The 20439-nt window shown below is 55.0% G+C and overlaps 1 protein-coding gene across 1 annotated transcript; it reads left to right on the forward strand.

The window, feature by feature from the left end:
• Window positions 1–1149: 1149 nt before the first annotated feature.
• On the forward strand, window positions 1150–17993 carry ETV3L (ETS variant transcription factor 3 like; the record flags this gene model as incomplete). The annotated part of the gene is made up of 6 exons (XM_084614153.1): window positions 1150–1227; window positions 12398–12458; window positions 13677–13914; window positions 14788–14959; window positions 15867–15990; window positions 17359–17993. The coding sequence occupies 6 exons, from the start codon at window positions 1150–1152 to the stop codon at window positions 17991–17993; spliced, it is 1308 nt and encodes a 435-aa protein (XP_084470279.1).
• Window positions 17994–20439: the final 2446 nt, after the last annotated feature.

A 20439-nucleotide genomic window follows, 5' to 3' on the forward strand; every position in this document is an offset into this window, starting at 1 on the left:
GGGAGTTGTTAGCAGCACAGGGCTGCCGGGCTGTGCCCGCGTTACCTAGAGGAGCTAAGTAACACATGCCAACGCACCCTGTGTTGCAATGGCCAAAGGCGGCTGCTGCTGTCCCACTCCTGCTTGCCCAATGGCCAATACCAATCTCTACTCCCCCAGCAGTGGGGCAATAAGGTGTCTCTGAACGCTCCCTCTAGAGAACGCGTGGAACAGAAGCTTCAGCTGGTGGGATGTGCCACCGGGCGCCTTCAGTGCGTCCTGTCTCAACTGCCAGCCCTCCGGCCACGTGACCCCATGGTCCGGGTGCAAGACCAGTTGCCCAGAGATCGGGTCCTGTGCCTGGCTCTGCTTAAGTTGCTTTCTGCTTCCCCTCCTGCTGCTTGTCTGTCTTGGCTATTTAGACTGTACGCTCTTCGCTGCGGGGCCTGTCCTCCGTTTTCTGCGCCATGCCCAGCACAACAAGCCCTGATCTCCGTGGAGACCTCCAGATATTGGCGCCCTCCTCTAGCGGCTCCACGGTAGGCAGGTAACTGGGTGTTGTGCCTTTTTGGAGCACTCAGGTTCCATATTCCATCTTGTTGGGCTTCCCCACCCCTAGCTGGGCCCTGGAAAGCTCCAGCCAAGGTCTCTAGTAGGTGTCCTTCAGCAGCTAAGCGAGATCCAATCCCAGCCCCTTCCAGTTAGTTACTCCCCCTCCGAAGAGTGAGGGAACTCTTTCCCCCTTTTCTTGCTGGGCCCTTTGCTCCCTTCCCAGAGACTGCCACCTCTTATTAGCATGGGCATTTGCTTTGCTCATTGCCTATGGCAGGAGAGACCACAGCCTGGTGTCTCTGCCACCCATCGCTCCCAGCAGGGATCGCTGCGGAGAACAGCTCCCAGCACCGGCTGCAGATAATGGCCGTAGAATTTCTGCCTGGGAATGGGGTAGGGGGTGGGGAGAAACGAACCACGTTCACCGAGCTTCCTCTCCCAACCGGGGAGCCCGCGCAAGGAGGAGACGAGACCTGGGGCTGCCATCTCCCGCAGCATGCAGCGGTCGGCAGCTGGAGACCTGCGAGGGTTAACGCGATTGTCTTTGCAACCGCGGACGCCCTCCTGGGAGTGTGGAGTGCTGGGTTTTCATTTTAAGTAACCCTAACGCGGCATGTGATGAAATGCACAAGTCGTGTGCGACAGACAGAGCGAGCGGGGAAGAGAGACCAAGAGGGATCCAGGTGGCTCGGAAAGGTAAGAGAGCAGCAACCCATTCGGGGGGGAGGTCTTTAATAAAGAGAATTTTCTCCCTTGTAGGTATCTCCAGATCTTTGTCATCACTTCGGATTTCCAGTCACCCAGTTCTTAGATCCTTGCTGTCCTCTGAAATCTGCTGCCACTCCGACCCTCTCCCATCCTTCCGTATAGCCCAGCAGAACTTCCCCTGGGAGCAGGTGGCTCTGTGCTGTTGGATGCACGTGGGCCATTGCTTCCCATCACACCTTTTATTCTCACCTGAGGGTTTCCACCTTTTGATGGCGTTCGCAGACGGGACAGAACTTTAACTCTACCAGGAATGAAACCCGCTCCTTCGGTGCACAGGGGCTGATGGGCTGTCAATATTGTAACCGTAGGGTTCCCGCCAACCCTGGGCTTGTGATCACCCCCAGGACTGCTTGTGTTCATTTCTTTCCCCCATTTAAAACCATTTTCGTGTAACCAGAGACCAAGGCGACAGCCCTGTTTGGCGAACTAACTTCTTCGGCGTGCTGCTTCTTGCAGTGAGACCGGCACGGTGCAGGACTTGTACCATTTGAGAAGGGAGGGAGCATGGCCTGTCCTTGAGGTGTGGGGGTCGGAGGGGTCTCCTCCCCAGGGAAAGGTTGTGAAATTACCTTCCGGGTGGTACATCCCACAGGCAATAATAACATGCTCTTCAGATTAGAAGAGTCTTCACGAGCCCTGGGGAGAAACGCGTCTCTAGCTGGAGAGGATTTAGCAGCATCCACAGAGCAGGGGAACCAGCGTGCTCATGGGATGGTACCGCTGGGCAGCTGTAGCAAGATGCATCTTGCCCCCACCCCAGTGCCAGCCGCAGACCTCTCTCAAAACCCATCCTGTGTAGAGCTGGGGGGTGGTCTTGTTGAGCTGAACCCCCAATGTGCCAAGGAATGGAGGAGGACTGGGATCCATGGGCCAGATCCTTAACTGGTGTCAATCAGCATAAATTGACTTCAATGGAGCGAGATGATTTGCATCAACTGAGAATCTGACCATGGGCATAGTTTGGGGAGTAGGGGGGGACATTTCCCCCCAAACTGCAAGCCTGAGGCAGGTGGGAAATTCCGCCCCCCCACGTGCAGCCCCATTGGCTGAACTGGAGGCCCCCCATCCCAGATATAGAAGTCATACTTACACCTGTGGATCTGACCCAGTCATTCCAGTTTGGGCCCATTCAGTCTCTCACTAGGAGGCGGATATATTCATCAGGGTACAGCATCCCCCTGACCTGTCTCAGCTCAGGGCAATTTTATTTACTGCTTTCATATCTCTAAGCCCGTAACAAATGCACTCCCAGCAGCTTTTGGCAGTCAGCCCTCTACGAGCATGTAGGTGGGGAGGATGCATCGGGACTGTCCTGGGCTGCAAAAAGTGCTAAGCATCATGATTCAAAAACTGGAACAACAAGATGCTCTTCATGCCTGAGCTTTGCTTCCCACAGCTGGAGGCCCGGGAAGGGGCTGCCGGTGGGGAAAGTGGCAGAGGGAGCGGAGTGGGATTACCCCAGATGGGCTGTGCTACTGACTGGATTATTCCCTCTGATACCAGCCAGGATTGTCCATCAGTGCTGAGGGGGATTTACCCAGAGACGGAAAACCCCAAAGAGCTTCTAGGATTAGGTCGGGGCTTGGAGGATAAAGGCGGCTAATATTCCATCCCAAATCCAAGTCCCCTTCTTAGTGTGAATCCTAAGCGGAGCCAGAGAGAGAGAATGCGCAAGGGCCCAATCCTCCGTCGCCCTGCACCTGGTGCTGTCCGTGACACCAGCGCAAAGCAGGGTGGCAAACAGTGCGGGCACTGTCCCTTCTGACTTGCATGCTCAGCACCTACTCCCATGGGGCCCTGCGGGCAGCAGCAGGAGCCGCGTAACCATTTATTTTGCTGTCTTCCGCGTGGGGTTTGTGCTTCTGGATCTGCACCCCACAATCCAAGTGGGCCTCTGAGTCGAAAGGGCCACGCAGCCCCTGGGTTTACATGGAGAGAGGAAAATGGCAGCACTCCTCAATCAGCCCTGGGTTCTCTCCAGAGCTGTTGCGAATCCTGCAACAAAACTGAAATCCGGACGAGCTTTGCATGGGGTTGGGTTGTGTGTGGCGAGTGTTACGGCCCAGGGAGGGCAATGACCCCCGCCCTTGCTCTTTTTTGCTGTATCCAGTGCATCGGCTCCACTATATAGTGTAACCCGGTGCACTGGCCCCTTTAAGGCAGGCCAGGATTGCTCAGGACCAGAAGCCTGGCTTAAATGCTCCCCCAACCCCTAGTGCAACAGCGAGCAGCGGCGTGAGGGAGGCCTTTTAAAACATTACTTTTATAGGGCTTTTCTAGCATCAAAGCATCCGATTCATCCCAGAGTCAATCGCTGGTTGGGCTGGAGCTGAGCCAGCCTCCTTGCCTCTGCTCAGCCGGTGTGACTGTGAAGAGTGCTCTGTTCTTAGCTGCCAGCCTCGCTCAAGGCTTTCGAGTTCAGCAGGGGGAGGCTAGTTCTCTCTGGGAACACGAATAAGGAGGTGCCGACTTGTACGCTGGGGCTCACATCTGCAGCTGGGGAGGTTGGGTGCTGCTCTCCACTGAGAGGGCAGCTTGCCAGGCACTTGAAGTGCAAGCGGGCATCATGCCGGTCTGCGTGGGCATGTGTTTATATATAGGCCTGTGTCCATCTATGTGTGTAGAGGCCTGAGTCTGGATTACAGCAAGTCCCCTTCACGCAGCCAGGGCCATGTAAATGAGACACAGGCTCTAGACATGCACGTGGGGAAACTGAGGCACAGCAATGTGACTGGCATCCAGCCCCCTGAACCGCCTGCTCATTAACATTTCCCTCCCTTTCTAGCCAGCAGGGGAGTATGTGCCAGCAGGGAGCACTCAGAAGAAGCGGCTGCTTCTAAGGGGAGACGCGTTGTTCTGTACGGCAGTGACGCCTTGAGCAGGATTTGGGCCCCATCGTGCTGGGCACTGCACACACGCAGTGAGGGAGAATCCCTGCCCCCAAAGAGCTTCTGGGCGAACTAGAGGAGACAGGGAGTGAACTGCCAAAGGTCACCCAGCAGCTCAGAGCCAGGAATAAAATCTAGGTCTCCCGACGCCCAGCCTGTCACCCTCACCTCTGTACCAGGCTGCCGGTCCATGCGCCAGGGGCTCTCTGTCCTTCCCAGCTTTGTGGCTGTGTGTTACGCTATCATAGTCGGCCTGAGCTGCCTGTTCACAACCTAACCATGGTGGGTGGTGGAGAGAGAAAGGAGCAGCGGGAAAGACTGCGATGGAGACAGCCAGACTCAGCTACTCACTCGCCTTGGGGGCTGGTTCTGGTCCTAAGCTTTGCCCCCGGGATTTGCTCCTGGCTCCTGTGGCCCAGACCCTATCCCAGCTGGGATGCTCTGAGCCTTGTCTGGCCTGCCAGTTTCCAGGGCTTTTACTTTGAGTGACCTTCATCCTTTTGAATCTGGCCCCCACTCCTCGTTTAAGGTTTCTGTTTGACAGTGTTACAAAAGCCTTTTAAATACCACTTCCCCGAGAGACCCAGACCAGCAAATGAGGAGAATCAGCACCTGGGGTCGGAAGAAAGACTTAAGTGGGGGTGGGAGAGCTGAGTGAGACCCGGAGCCTGATTCTCCTCCCACTCCCTCCATGGCTACACCTCTGACTCCAATGGAGCTACACCGGCCTGACACCGGAGTGAGATCAGAATCAGGCCTGCAGGCTGGGGTGCGGGGGCAGATCCTCTGCTGGTGTGAACTGATATACAAGAGTTGAGGATCCAACTGTCGGTTCTAAGCGCGCCCCAATGAAAGGCAGTGAGAAGCCAAGGAGGGGGTTAAAGAGGCACTCCCTCAAAGAGGCAAACTAGACAGGCAGAGCAGGGAAGTGGTTAGAGCAGTGGAGACGGGGTGTCCAGACTCCTGGGTCCCATACCCAGCTTTTCAGCGAGTGTTATCTAGGGGGTTCAAATGAGGGAGGTGGGACTCAGCAGACCTGGGTTCTGTTCCTCGCTCTGCCATGGGCCTGCTGGATGCACATGGGCAAGTCAGTTCCCCGCTCTGTGCCTCAATGTCCCCGTCTGCAACCTGGGGATAGTGATACCGACCGCCTTTGGAAAGTGCTTTGAGATCTACGGATGGAAAGCACTAGGTGTTCTTATCATCAGACCCATGTTGCAGATAGGGAAACTGAGGTGCGGGGAAGGGATTGTTTAGACTGACAGAGTTTATCTATCAAATCACAGTTGTACCGAGTGCATCAGTACAGATAGCCTAGTGTCAGTTACACTGAGGCCCCTTTTCGCTGCCAGAGTGGTATAAAGGGGGCAGAGTACAAATGAGAATCAGGCCCTCAGTGCCTAATACCTGAGAACCGGCAGCATCTGGTACTGACAAAGCTAGGATTAGAACTCACGTCCCTTGCACCGCCTGCTAGACACGCTCGCTGAAAAGCTGGAAAGGGAACCCCGGTGTCCGGGCTCTCAGCCCCCTGCTCAGGCCAGTAGCAGAAAACAACTCCGTTAAATGGAGGCTGGTGTGTGTGTGTGTCCTGTCGCTGCTCCTCCCCGGAGTGTCTCTTCTGAGGACAGAGCTGTCACGCCAGCCCCTTTCCCCAGGGCTAGGTTCACCTGTGAGAGAAGATCTGGCCCCTGCATTCACGGCTCCCTCCTGGGAAGGAAGCCATCTGCCCAAGCCCTGCTCCCCCCTCCCTGGCTCCGGACTGTTCCAATGTCCCCTAATCGGCTTGCTTTAATAGCATTAGACGCTTTTAAACAAACAGGCCCTTGACCCTCTTCCCCCACACCAGCTCTCCGCTAAGGAGGAGGAGGCTGAAACGCCCTGGGATGGCTGCGCAGGGCCAGCTAAGGCGATTGGAGGGGGATTTGGGAGAGATAAAGGGGCAGGAACCCAGCCAAGTCTTGCTTCAAAGATCCAGGCTGGTTTGTTTCGCACCAACAAGCATGAAACACTCTCCCAGCCGCACCCTGTCTCGTTCATCTCCCCTCATGGGCGTCTGCTTCTTCCCCGGCGTTTCATCCTCCCCTCCTGCCCTGGGCTGGGCAGGGCGAGCTGGTACAGAGACCCCGGAAACCAAGCTAGGGGGTGCAGCCTGAAAACACCAGGCGCTGTCTGTCAGCACAGAGAGGTGAGGTGACTGGGTCAACAAGCCCAGGCTGTGGCAGAGCCAGGGGCAGAACCCAGGAGTCCTCCCTCCCAGGCGTTGCTGCTCTAACCAATAGACTCCACTCCCCTCCCAGACCTGGGGCTAGAACCCAGGAGTCCTAGCCCCTCATTTTCCCGACTCCGCTCTAGCCACTAGGCAGTATGTGGAGTGCTAGGGACAGATATATGCTGCTTACCCAGTGCCAGTTTGGGGGCTTTCCCCACACACGCTGAGCCACGTTCTGATCTGTCACCCTGGTATAATTCTATCCAAGCTGCTTCAGACACTTAAAGTTACGAGCCTGCGGGGTCAGGGCCTGACTGTGGTCGGAATAATCCGGGGGAGCAGTTACGCTGCATCCTGCCGGGGGTAGTGTGGGCAGGGGGCGGGGGGGAATAACTCTCTACGATGCAACACTTAGCAACTCCCTGCCCCTCCAGAGCACTGGCCAGCCGCCCTCCACAGGCGTTCCTGACTCTGATCTCCCTGTGATGTAAATCAGGAGGCACTTCACTACAGCTAGCAGATTGAGCCTGGGGTAACACAAGCGTGAGATCAGAATCAGCCCTTGTCTCGCTTTCCTCCCTCCACTCATGTCTGTTCTTCCTCCTCTCCTCCTCTTCATAACTCCTGCCATGTGAGTCCATTCTCCCTGCCCCCCGCCCCCACGTCTCCCTCCCTCTATGGGCCCAGTTCTGAGTGACGCTAAGGTCCCTTTACCCACCCTTTTGCGCTAGCAGAGCAGTGTCACTCGGAACCGGGCCCAGTGGGATTATTTCACGTGAGCGAGACTGCTCATGGCTTAAGCTTTTTCAGGATCAGGACCTACGAACACTCGACTTGTGAAAAGAAAAACACTGCCGCGTATTGATATGGCGGGCTTTGCGGAAAGGAAAGCAAACTATAAAGCAAGGTCTCTATTGAAAACAGACAAACCAACGAGGATTTCATTTCTATGCATCTGTTAAACAGGATTTTACTTTTCAAAGAGACGTAAAATCCAAAAATCCAAACATCCCCGCCCCCAGCCCTAAATAATGAAAACAAGATAAAGAAGCAAAGAAAGAAAGAAAAACAAAAGAGAAAGATGGGGAAAAAGAAAGAAAGCTGGAAAAGAAACAATAAAATCATTATTCATAAACTTAAATGCCAATCAAATAACAGAGGTGTCTTTAATATCTTCCCCTTCCCCTTCCGATCTGTTATCCTCAGTGGCCTGTTTGCACTTCTGCTTTAAGCCAAGCAGAGAGAATTGTCTTTATTTGACTGTAATGTCCAGAAAATATAATAAAAGGAAAATGCAAAAGCAGAGTTGAGGACACTAGGTGAGTATCTGGCCCAAAATAAAGGCAGGTTCTGGAATAAGGGAAAAGATGGACTTGATAAATTTCACCTTGAGTTGGTGGTAGTAGGAAGTGGAGGACTTTGACCAGGGAACTGCACTCTCCCTCCCGCCCCATTGTAATGATTTTCTGTTGTTGTTTTTAATGTGAGTGAATATTAAATCACACTGGATGTTTCCATTTAACAGACGGGAGTTTAGTCACAATCATCTTCTCCTCAGTGACATTTTGGATCTGAATATAGAGAGAATGTGATTTTTATCAAATCAGGTTCTGCACCATGGGCTTGATCCAAAGCCTGCTGAAATCAGTAGGAAATCGCCATTGATTTCAGCAATGCCTGGAGCCGTCATCAAAGTTATTGTTTATGCGTTGCATACAAAACCAGCTGCCTGGTTAGAATCTGCCAAATGCAGATTCCGTCACCTACCTCGGGACCATTCCGACACCAATATCTATGAATGTGGGCACCTTCTTCCCCGCAAGTCCTCCCATGATGGAAGAAATCTGTTGTTTTTGCTTGTTCGTTTGTTTTTATAATAAACTGCATTAGATGAAAACCGTGGTGGAACAACTGACCAAAGTGGTGTGTTTGCAGGATCGGGCCTTTGTGCGTGTGTGTTCTGAACAGGCGCCTGTGGAAGTCAGTGGAAAGACTCCCACTGATATTAGAAAGGCCCGTTACTGGGCCCAAGTCTCTGCCAGTCTGCTCCTGAGCAGCCATTTGCTCTGTGCGACCCAAGGGCACACCATGGGGCTAATCGTTTTCCACCCTGGATTTTTTCTCCCTGGGATCCTGACAATGCAAAATATGTTTCTTCTCTCCAGATTTTGATGCTTTTTGGCTTCCTGTTTCCTTTTCACCCTATTTTCCCTTTAAAGCTACTTTTCTCTCTATTATTTGCTTTAACACTGTGCATTTTTTTTTTCAAAATGGCCTGTTGCCCATGCCAGTAACATTCCCAAATAATTTGCAGAGTTTTGGGGTTCTGTTTGTTTGGTTTTTGTTTTGTTTTTATTCTCAAATTAGCCAGTTTAGACTTTTCTGGAAAATAAGGGAAAGTTCAGGAAGAAAAAAACCCCCACAGTTTAAAAAAGAGAACTAATATTAAATGCATTTCATCCTATGGATTCTTTTCTCTAGTGGCGATGGCTTTTGTGGAAAGGGGTTATGAAACAGCTGTTTGTAAAAAAAAAAGCTAACCAAACTGGATTTGAATATTATTTTCATGGGATCAGTGGGTCCTGGAAAGGCAGTCGTTGCAGAGAATCCACACACAATTATGTGTGTGAGTAGCTTTATTCACACAAGTCCCATTTCTCATGTGGATAAGTGGGTACAGTCAGGCCTTTCTTCGGCTCTCTGTTGATTGGGGATAAAATGATAGGGGGGTTTCTTCTTTTTAGAGCGTTTCCTAGGGGGGTTGAAAGATGTGAAATTCACCAATCCCGACTCTTCTCTTCGTGCAGAACCTGCCTTCTTTAAGTCGTAGGGCCAGAACCTCAGTGAGTGAAACTCCAAGTTTCTCCGTTGACCTCAAAGGTCCTATGCCGATTCACACCAGCTGAGGGGCTTGCCCTTTATCTCAACTGAACCATGAATTTCTTAAATTCTCGTATTGCAAAAATAAAAAGAAGAGTCGCTCTTGGCTGGTTACAAGCCCGAGCCCTTCCTTTTCCTGCATCTCCCTGTGGGTGACTTTGTCCAGGAGGACACTGCAGGTACGTTCAGCCACAACCTTGCTGCTTGTCTGTTTCCTTATTCACAATTTAAAAAGCAGGGTGCAGAGGACTAACTGCAGTTTTACTATGGGCCGATGGAAAACCCAGCAGGAAAATTCCAAATCCTTCCAGCCTCAGGAGTAGGAGCTCTCGCTCCCTCTTTTCCCTAGGAGTGGGGTAAGAAGATTTAAAATTAACCCTTCCCCCTCCTTTATATATAAAGATGAATCTTCCTAAAACTCTCAGTGTCTCTCTCTTTCTCATTCATTTCTAACTGCATGCAGTAGTTTCTAGCTGAAAAAAATCCCCAGAGATCCACATCTCAGCGGCAAGGTAGGTGAAGACTAGATCTGAGAGCTCCCAAGATTTCTAGTTTTCAAGGCTGTGATTTTCAAGGGGGCCACTTTCAACCCTTAGTCAATTTCTTTCTTTCTGAGCCAGCAGTTTACCTAGGGAATTTTGGGTGAATGGGGTTTTTTGCTTATCACCCTATGATGTTTGAAATCCTGAAATGTGTTAAGACGCTCAGAAAATAGTTATAAATCATAACCAACAAAGGAGTTTTCTCAATTAAAAAAATTGCATTTTTCTTAAGTAACAACCCTAATGGAAGGGGTGTGGGGGGAGGGGGCAGGGAATTTCTCTTACAATCACAGCAGAGTGACTGAGATATTTGCCCAAATTGGAGACCTAGATCTTGGGGAAAAGTGAAGGTCCTTTGATTTAATTTTCCAGCCAGGCATTTGTTATATAATTCTTCCTTCTGCTTCAGAAATATTGGGCCCAAGTAACAAATCAATGCATCCCCACTCACAGTTTGCAGTGATGCCCTGGAGAAGTCAGGAGTGAGAGGTCCAGAACCGCTGAAGAATCTGTAGACAATGAAGTGTAGAAGTCTCCTGGAGACAAGAGAGCAGAGGACAGGTCTTCTAGAGATGTAGACAATAGACATGGTTTTCTGGATGTTGGTCAAGGAGATGTGAGGTGCAAAGGCAGAAAGGAACGACATGCCCTATAGCGCGTGGGTCTAGGCTGGGTCTTTAGGGTGCAGAAGGGGCTTTGGCTGGCTCCATATCCAGCCTTTCTACGCTCCTCAAAGGGAAATCAGCAGAAGGAGCAATCAAGAGGAGGAAATACACTCTCTCACGGCTGTCTGGCAAGAAGTGGAGGTGGCATCTGTCTGTGGTGAAGTTACACAGCTCTTCGTCTGAGGTACAGAAGTGATGGGAAAAGCTTGCTATGTCCAGTCAAGTGTGTCCAAATGAGGGTCAGTGCAGGATTGTTCCTTCCAGCCCCCTCTCCAAAACTGCCTCTCTCTCTCTCACCACACATCCCCCTCGGCAATCTCTCTGCCCCCGTTTCCCTCAGCCTCGAGTCTCTCACTCCCAGTGCTGACCAATGCTTCGGGTTTCTCCTTCTCACATTTGTTATGACCCACGGGTTATATTGGTCCCTCTCCTGCGTTCCTTGTTCACTTTCATCCACTAGCTCCTGCCCTTTCGACTTTGGCAAATATATTTCAGCGGGTCTTCATGTCACATTGCATCCGGATGCCCAACTCCAAGCTCTGAGCAAGAGCCGGCCTGACCTCCTTGATCATGACGCTGAATCAGTTCGTGTTTGGAAAGTACTTTGGAGGGGCAATGTGCTGTAGGCCCTAATTCCTATTTACACTCTGGCCCCTTTCGGCAGTCGCTGCAGGAGGACCACAGCGCCCACGGAAGGGGGCCTGTCTGAGTATGAGAAAGAATCGGGTCCTATGGGGCCGATCCTGAACTGAGCTTCGCCCAGTTCCACCGAGAGTTCTGTGTATTGTTAGCGGGAGCAATAATCTGGGCTTCATTCTTGTTTGCCTGCCACTCTGGCAATGTTTAGGGGCCTTAAAGTGAGAGTAAATTATAGCTATAGCGACGTTACAGCCTTGGCCTGGCCGGAACTGAATAAAGGAGCCTTAGTGTGAACAAGAATCAGGCCCTTTAAGTCTAAAGAAACATGACGCCTCGTAACTTTATACTGGAGAGCGTCCTTAATGATCGTTGTGTCTTCGCTGGCTGCTATGATGTAGATGATCGGGTTATATACTGTACCCTACCCTGGCCCTTAGATTATTATCTTGATTTTTAAAATGTTATTTTTGAGATTGTTAGACACTTTTTATTCTTCAGCCTGCAAAATCCTCGGGGCAAGGACTGTCTTTTGGTTGTTGGGCCCCACTCTATGGTTATGGCCCCACGGGGCAAATAATAATAGAGCGTATCCATATGGCCCAGTAGCGGGAGCTGTGGAGGGGTTGTTGCTGGACGGGGGTCCTGACTTGGTTGACATCTAGGTGCTATTTGCAGGGACAGACACACACACTCAGCAGAACAAGAATGTCCTGTCCTGGAGTGACTCTTCCCACATCCTCCACGGGCCAGGGCTTGCGAGCTGTAGCTCTGGGTTTAGGAGGGGCAGCTGGAGAGAACACCCCAGCCTGAGGCATGGTGGCAGGTTTCTTGACACTCCCAAGGGCCTTTGGCCAAGGGCTCCCAGCAACCACAACACATGCACCCTGTGTTTATTTCCTTGATTTATGCAAATGTCGTGTGCCACCCGACAGTACGTGTTCTGCAAGAAACAAGAGGAGAGATCCCTGAGGGAGCCAGACTGTAGCTGCGTATGAATGAGTGTGGAGACCCCTTTCCTCTTAGCCCTGATGTCAAATACACCTGTGAGTTAGGTAATAGTCCCCCTTGCAAAGAGGGGGGAAACTGAGGCATAAGGCAGCGAAGTGACTTGCCTAAGACCATGCAGCAAGTCTGTGGCAGAGCTGGGAATGGAACCCAGGAGTCCTGACTCCCAACACGGCCTCCAATGGTAATCAGACCATATTGTGCCCTGTGGTCTGAGCCCATGTTCCATTTCACTGCCATGGTGGCTTTGATTTTGTGCGTCCCCAGGTCTGTAAGATGCACTGTGGCTGCGTGTCTGAGGGGGTCCCCAGCTCCTACTGGATCTCAGGTGAGAATACAAACCATGCCGCGTGGAACTCCAAGGGGAGAGAGGAAAGAGCGTCTTCCTTTCCTCCTGTGGAGCCGGTCCAAGTCCTTGCAATGCTACACAGGGTGAAGCTAAGTTAGGGAGTGAGGGGCCCAGCCCTGAGAGGTGCTGAGCACCTACATCCCCCTGGAGGTACCACAATCTGGTACCTTTATGCAGCAACTTTCCTCCCAGAGCTCTTTACAGACTATACATATGGGGATCACTCTCCCAGCACTGAAATGCAGCCACCTCTGGGGTGGAACTCAGCAGCTGTTTGACATCCTCACAGCAATGCTGCACTTAGGTTGGCAACTTTCTAATTGCACAAAACCCGAACAGCCCTGCCCCACCCCTTCTCTGAGGCTCCATCCCCACTCCCTTCGTCGCTCGCTCTGCCCCACCCTCACTCACTTTCACTGGGCTGGGGCAGGGAGTTGAGGTGCAGGAGGGTGGTGAGGGCTCCAGCTGGGGGTGTGGGCTCTGGGGTGTGGCTGGGGATGAGGGCTTTGGGGTGCAGGAGGGGCAGGGGGTTGGGGCGTGTGTGGAGGAGTGCAGGCTTCAGGAGGGAGTTTGGGTGTGGGAGGAGACTCTGGGCTGGGGCAGGGGGTTGGGGTGCAGGAGGGGATTCGGAGTGCGGGTTCAGGCGGCGCTTACCGTGGCTCCCAGGAAGTGGCCGCCAGGTCCCTGCGGCCCCTAGGCACATGGGCGGCCAGGGAGGTGCCGCGTGCTGCCCCCCAAGGCACATGGGCGGCCCTCGCACCCATAGGCGCCACCCCCGCAGCTCCCATTGGTCGTGGTTCCCTCGGGGCGGGGGCAGCACGCGGCACCTCCCTGGCCCACCATGTGCCTTGGGGCCGCAGGGACCTGGCAGCCACTTCTGGGAGCTGCACAGAGCCAGAGCAGGCAGGGAGCCTGCCTTAGCCCTGGGCCCCCGCTGCCCCACCGACCGGACTTTTAACGGTGCCCAGTCGGCAGTGGGCGTTCCAGTCGAAAACCAGATGCCTGGCAACCCTACACTGCACAGGGCTCACTTGCCCAGCACTGAAATGCAGCCACCTCTGGGGTGGAACATGGCAGCTGTTTAACAGCCACACAGCAATGCTGTGTAATACTTGAAGCCAGGAAGTCCCCTGGGAGTTGTGGGGAGGCTGAGGGCAGCACAGCTGGGGTATGACTATGCTCTCACTTGCTCTGCAGGGCTGGCTTTCCCAGACTGGGCCTACAAGGCAGAATCCAGCCCCGGCTCCCGTCAGATCCAGCTCTGGCACTTCATCCTGGAGCTGCTGCAGAAGGAGGAATTCCGCCATGTCATCGCCTGGCAGCAGGGCGAGTATGGGGAGTTTGTGATCAAGGACCCTGACGAGGTTGCGCGTCTGTGGGGCAGGAGGAAATGCAAACCGCAAATGAACTACGACAAGCTGAGCCGGGCCCTCAGGTGCGGAGAAGGGGCCATGTGGGGCGGGGAGCACGGGAACCCGTCTCGACCCAGGGCAGAGACTAGGGGTCTTATCGATCAAAGGAGAGACTGGGTATTTGGTGGAGAGGCAGAGAGCAGCCCATTCCAGCACCGCTTTGATCCATCCAGGATTCAGGGACACTAGGTAGCTCAGTCCCCGAGCTAGAGGGAACCACGGGGTCTGTCTGTGTCCAGCAGCCTCATTATAGTCCTCGCTGCTGAGTCCTGCCTCGTCCCACCGTGAGGAATCAGGGCAAACTGACGCCTGCTAGCCATGGACCTGATCCAGGCCGGGATCTGAATTCTCCTGCTTTTAGGGGAGTTCAGGCCCCAGGCCTAGCACACAGATAAGAGGTGACCTGTGAAACCCAGACATGGATTTAAAGGAGGAGGGGAAACTTGTTTCAGTCTGGCTGTACCTTGGATGGACTCAGAGGGACACCCAGATCCATCCCCGACCCTTTGGAGCAGGAAAAAAAAAAAAAGGATGATGGAAAAGAGAGAGTAAGGGGACAGAAAGAGTGAGAGAAAGAGCTTATATCTCTTTTATTTTTCTAGGGAAAGATAGTCCCTCTTCTCTTCTCGTCTCGTCTCGTCTCCTCTCGTCTCTTCTCTTCTCTTCTCTTCTCTTCTCTTCTCTTCTCTTCTCTTCTCTTCTCTTCTCTTCTCTTCTCGTCTCGTCTCTTCTCTTCTCTTCTCTTCTCTTCTCTTCTCTTCTCTTCTCTTCTCTCTTGTCTCTGTTCCTGGATCTTCTCTCGGCTTCCTGGTGCTTGTCTGTTTAGTGACACGTCCGTCCGTCCGTCCGTCCCCCGCTGCTCTAACCTCTCAGGCTTTTCCCTCCCCCGCCCCCAGGTATTATTACCACAAGCGCATCCTGCACAAGACCAGGGGAAAGAGGTTCACCTACAAGTTTAACTTCAGCAAACTCACCTTCCTCAATCCCCCGCTGCGGGACGCGCACTGTCCTTCCCCGCCCGCCAGCGCGTGCCGCCCGCCCGGGGTCTCCGCCGGCCTGCAGAGCGAGGTAACCACAGGGCACGGGGCTGGGATGGGGTCCCAGGGTGCCCCGTGGGTGGGGGCAGGTCCCAGAGTGCCCCGTGGGTGGGGGCAGGTCCCAGGGTGCCCCGTGGGTGGGGGCAGGTCCCAGGGTGCCCCGTGCACGGGGCTGGGATGGGGTCACAGATTGCCCCATGGGTGGGGGCAGGTCCCAGGGTGCCCCGTGGGTGGGGGCGGGTCCCAAAGTGCCCCGTGGGTGGGGGCAGGTCCCAGGGTGCCCCGTGCACGGGGCTGGGATGGGGTCACAGATTGCCCCGTGGGTGGGGGCAGGTCCCAGGGTGCCCCGTGCACGGGGCTGGGATGGGGTCACAGACTGCCCCGTGGGTGGGGGCAGGTCCCAGGGTGCCCCTGCACAGGGCTGGGATGGGGTCCCAGACTGCCCCGTGGGTGGGGGCAGGTCCCAGGGTGCCCCATGCACGGGGCTGGGATGGGGTCCCAGACTGCCCCATGGGTGGGGGCAGGTCCCAGGGTGCCCCATGCACAGGGCTGGGATGGGGTCACAGATTGCCCCGTGGGTGGGGGCAGGTCCCAGGGTGCCCCGTGCACGGGGCTGGGATGGGGTCACAGATTGCCCCGTGGGTGGGGGCAGGTCCCAGGGTGGCCCGTGCACGGGGCTGGGATGGGGTCCCAGACTGCCCCGTGGGTGGGGGCAGGTCCCAGGGTGCCCCGTGCACGGGGCTGGGATGGGGTCCCAGACTGCCCCGTGGGTGGGGGCAGGTCCCAGGGTGCCCCATGCACGGGGCTGGGATGGGGTCCCAGACTGCCCCGTGGGTGGGGGCGGGTGAGTGTCAGTACCAGCTGCCCCAGGGACCCCAGGCTCTTTGTTAGGACCCTAAGTATGGGGGTCCCCACTGCAAAGCTCATTCCCCCTCCAGCTCCTGCAGAACATGATCTTCGCCCGCCAGGCCTTGGCCGACCAGCTGACCTTCCACAGAGGCCTCAGGGACCCGCTGGACATGGCGAGCCCAGGGAACAAGAAAGGGACTGCCAGCGGGCCCCGTAAGTGCCATGTGTGTCTGTGACAGGGAGGGGGCAACAAGGGGGACAGCAGCACAGGGCAGGGTCAGAGAGGAGCTTTTCAGGAGACCTCAAGGCGGTACCCGCACGCATGTGTGTGAGTGCACTGGTGTTTGTGTGTGAGTGTCCCAGATCAGTGGGTGGCTGCCGTTAACACAGCAAGGGAGAAAGAAGGGCCCAGCTCGCGTCCGAGCCGGACCGTGGGTGAGAGGATCCAGCCTCTCACCAGTCCGAGCAGCAGCGTCTGGCAGCTCCTGGCACTGGCTGCATGATGGTGCCGGGCAATGCTGAGTCCAGCCCTGCGGGCCCCGCAGGGGCATGTCTGCCCCAGGGTCTCTGACCAGCTGGATCCAAACACCCCTGAATTTGGGGGGATTTGAATCTGGATCCAAATGTCCCTCCCCCACCCTCCGCACACTCCCGCTACCTGCTGCAGGTCCCTAAAATGGGAGGGGTGGGGGGAGGATGTCCTGCCAACAGGGAGGGGCTCAGGAAGGGCAAAAGCCTCAAAAAGCCCTTCCCCCACTGCTCAACCCCCTACCTGCCTGTTTCTGGAAAACTTTGGGCAGCCACAGCTGCCTTGCAGGGGTCACCTGCACAGAGAGCTGCCTGGTTTTCGAAGGGTTAATCCCCAGCAGCCTGGACTGCAGACCCCGCCTGGGTGCTCTGGAGCCAGGCCGGGGGAGGAAGGTGCGACCCAGCTTCAGTGACCCCTGCGGGGCTTTGCAGGGACACAGAACCGTCTGGATCTGCCCTGCCCAGGCCCCCTCCCCGTCCAGGGCCCCTGGCAGAGCACAGGACACAGGGCCACTCTGAACCAGGGGTGTTCCCGCCCCAGAGCCCCTTTGCCACAGCTCCAGCGTGAGCTGTATTATAACAGCACCTAGGGCCAGATCCGGGCCCCATTGTTCCGGGCGCTGCAGACAGGGAGAAACAGTCCTTGCTCCAAAGAGCTCGCAGTCTGAATAAACAAGGGTAGGAGGGGAAACTGAGGCACACACCAGTGGCGTGACTTGCCCAAGGTCACCTGGCAGGGCAGTGGCAGAGCCCGGGAAGAATCCAGGTGTCCTGACTCCCAGCCCAGTGCCCAGTGTGTGCTCAGCCCCCCACCCCCAGCACGCACACAGAAGGCCCAGCTATTGAGGTCTCGTTTTCAAGGAGGTAGCGGGGCCTAGGGGCTTGGGCACTGCGTGTGGGGACTCAGGACTCCTGGGTTCCATCTCCAGCGCTGCCAGTGAGCTTGGGCTCCGTGACGTGGGGGCTGCCTTGGGATGCGCGGTGGGGGGCAGCTGGCTGGTGTCGGCTTTGGTCCGGTCTCACTTTGCTCCCTGTCTCTGTTCCTGTCCCCAGAGTTCAGCTCGCTCCCCTCTCCCTGCCTGTTCGGCTTCTGCTGCTGTGGGGGAGTGCAAGACAAGTTCCCCCGCCTGGGCGCCTTCCTGCCAACGATCCCGCACTCCGGCCTCGGCCCCCACTCCAGCTGGCAGCTCTGCCCCCCTCCCCAGTACCCCCAGCCCAGCTCCCCCGACTGGTGGCACTTCCCCAGCCACGTCTTCCAGCACGGCCGGTCGGTGCTGCCCCTGGAGGAGAGGGCCCACCCACACAGCCCATTGGGACCCCCCAGATCAGAAGCCCTCCAGAAGGGTGTCAGCTTCCCAGCCATTAGGCTGCAGGGGAGAGCGTTCCCCGGGCTCCCATTGGGTGCCACGCGGGGCCACGGGAGCGCAATGGCCGGAGGGAGGCTGGGGTTCCCGCCGGACCTCTCCCAGCCTAGGGAGGAAGCAGAGGCCTCCTCTGCAGAGAGCTGCCTGGGTGTGAAACCGGAGCTGGAGCTCGAGGGCCGGCCTCAGGCCAAGGGCGCCGGCAGTCTGGAGCCCAGTGGGGGAGGTGAAGGTCTGCATTACCCCCCCGAGTTACAAGGCCTCCACCCACCCAGCATCCCCTGCTTGCCTGGCTTTAAAGCTGGCTGCTCCCTGGATCCTACCTAAGGCAGGTGGGCAAGAGTTGAGGGGATGTCAGCTCTTCTCCTCCAGCCCTGATTCCACTGTCCCAGGGGACCCTGCCATTCCAGCTAGCAGACCAGAAGCTCCCTCGACCAGCCGGCTCTCCGCAACCCGCCACTCGCCCTGTCTCAGGGCTGAGGAGGTTGGTTTCCAGTGGGGTGCTGGCTGGGCCCCCAGAAAACCAGCCACCAGGGTCTGCCAGTGACTCATCCTCATTCACCCACCAATAACCCCTCCACCCACAACTCCCTGAGGCAGAGCCAGGGAGATAGGTGCCCCGAGTGTGCAGAGCCCTCTGTCTTCCTCGCCTGGTCTCAGTGCCCCACTCCGGTAGCCTGAGACATGCTTCATTCATACCTCAAACTTCCCCAGCCTCTGCTCTGCTTCACAACTAAACCTGGGTCCAGCCCAGCCCGGCCACTCTTTGTGATCAGACACCCTCTCTCCGGGACGGCCCATCCGGTGCCAGACCCCAGCTCTTCATTCGCTTTGAAGCTCTCGGCGTGTGTCGGGGTGGCGACCGGAGCTGATGTGCAAACAGGTTTGGAATCCCAGGGGAACCCCTGAGGAACACGACAAAGTTCTCATTTTCCTTGCCATTTTTTTCTTCCAAAGGTTTAGGTGGGGAAAAAAAGAACAAACAGATTGTTCAGTGTTTGGCAACAGGAAAATTTCAGCCAAAAAATTTCAAATTTTCAACAACCCCCGCACTCAGTTTAGCCCAAGACGTCACCCGCAGAAATCTCTGCTTTGACTAAAAACTTGGTTTCTGTCGGAAAAAACCTTGAGAAGGGAAAATATTGACTGGCTCCAGTACCGCTGCTGCTGGCTCATCCCCAGGGATCCCACGTGGGACGTCTGGATCAAAAACACGAGCCACCCGTGTCAGCAAAAGAATAAGGCCTGTGAGCTTGGGCTGTATCTGTCTCATCAACTTCATGCATCATCCAGCTCCTGGAGGGGGGAAAGTCCTGCACTGGGTCCGCATGGGGAGGTTGAAAGTGACTCAGTATTTCCCATTAAACACTCAGTTTCCCCCACAGGGTTATTCTACCCCTTTTTTCTTCTGGTACTCCCCAGCCACCGCCCCACCCATGCTGGGGACACGTTCTGAATTGCTCAGGCCCCAGTTCCCTTTGCCTGGCGACACTCTGGAAACCAGAGGGGGGGGGGGTGTCTTTCCTCTCGACTTTCCTCCCTCTTGTTCAAACATTTGTGTGGAGTGTTTGCTAAGTGCCTAGTTGTTGGTCCCCTTTGCCCTGCTGTTGGGTTCCCTCTTAACTCCTCGTCTGCCAGATCTCAACTCTGGTCTTGGGCTGCGCTGCATTCGCGCCCTGCTGAAATCAGGGGAAGGTCAGGGGCCGTCCAGCGCTGAGGCAGGGTGTTCTGCCTGGGGGGTCCCAGACCATTCAGCACAACAGGTGTACTCTGGAGGTGCTGGGCATGGAGCAGCTCGGCAGGGATCTTCTACCTGGATAGGCTGCTCCTTCCAGCATCAGAACAGGTGCATTCTCTTCGGCTGGAGCCTGGAGGTTCACCACCAGCCCAGCCCGATTTGTCTGTATATACAAGTCCCTGTGCCACATCGCCCTGACGTCTTCCCCGCTCCCCCTGTCCAGCAATACCCTCGCGCCCCACGGCACAGTTTGTCAGTGAAATAAACGTGCACGGCCTGTCTAGTCTCACCCCGTCTGTATAAAAGATGAAACCAAACCCGGTGAATAAAGATTGTTGGTAGACCAGAATCTCTCGGTTGTTTCCCCAAATCCCCATCTGAAGGGGGCTAAGTTAGAACGAAATCCACCTTGTCATCTGGAGGGTTGGAAAGGGTGCTGCTTGTCCAAATTCTTGACAGAAAATGCTCACCCCATGTTCCTGGTGGCCAGAGCCACTTATTCCTATGTGCCAGTAGGTGGCATGTTTTATATCACATAGGTCCTAGCTAGACATCAACCTAAGCCACAGTCATCCAAAACGGGATGTTCTTTGAAAAGACCGACACTAGTTCACCACAGCAATTGGACATGGCGCAGGAATTAATTCAAGGAAGCCCTATGGCCTGTGTTATGCAGGAGGTGCGATCAGATGATCACAATGATGGTTATATTTGTAAAAAGAACAGGAGTCCTTGTGGCACCTTAGAGACTAACCAGTTTATTTGAGCATAAGCTTTCGTGAGCTACAGCTCACTTCATCAGATGCATACATCCGATGGAACCTGGTAACACCTGGTCACACCCATTGTTTCATGTTCTCTGTGTTTATAAATCTCCCCACTGTATTTTCCACTGAATGCATCCGATGAAGTGAGCTGTAGCTCACGAAAGCTCATGCTCAAATAAATTGGTTAGTCTCTAAGGTGTCACAAGTCCTCCTGTTCTTTTTGCGGATACAGACTAACACGGCTGCTACTCTGAAACCGGTTATATTT

The sequence above is a fragment of the Lepidochelys olivacea genome (assembly GCF_965140295.1).
Source record: "Lepidochelys olivacea isolate rLepOli2 genome assembly, chromosome: 24".
Classification (NCBI taxonomy): domain Eukaryota; kingdom Metazoa; phylum Chordata; order Testudines; family Cheloniidae; genus Lepidochelys; species Lepidochelys olivacea.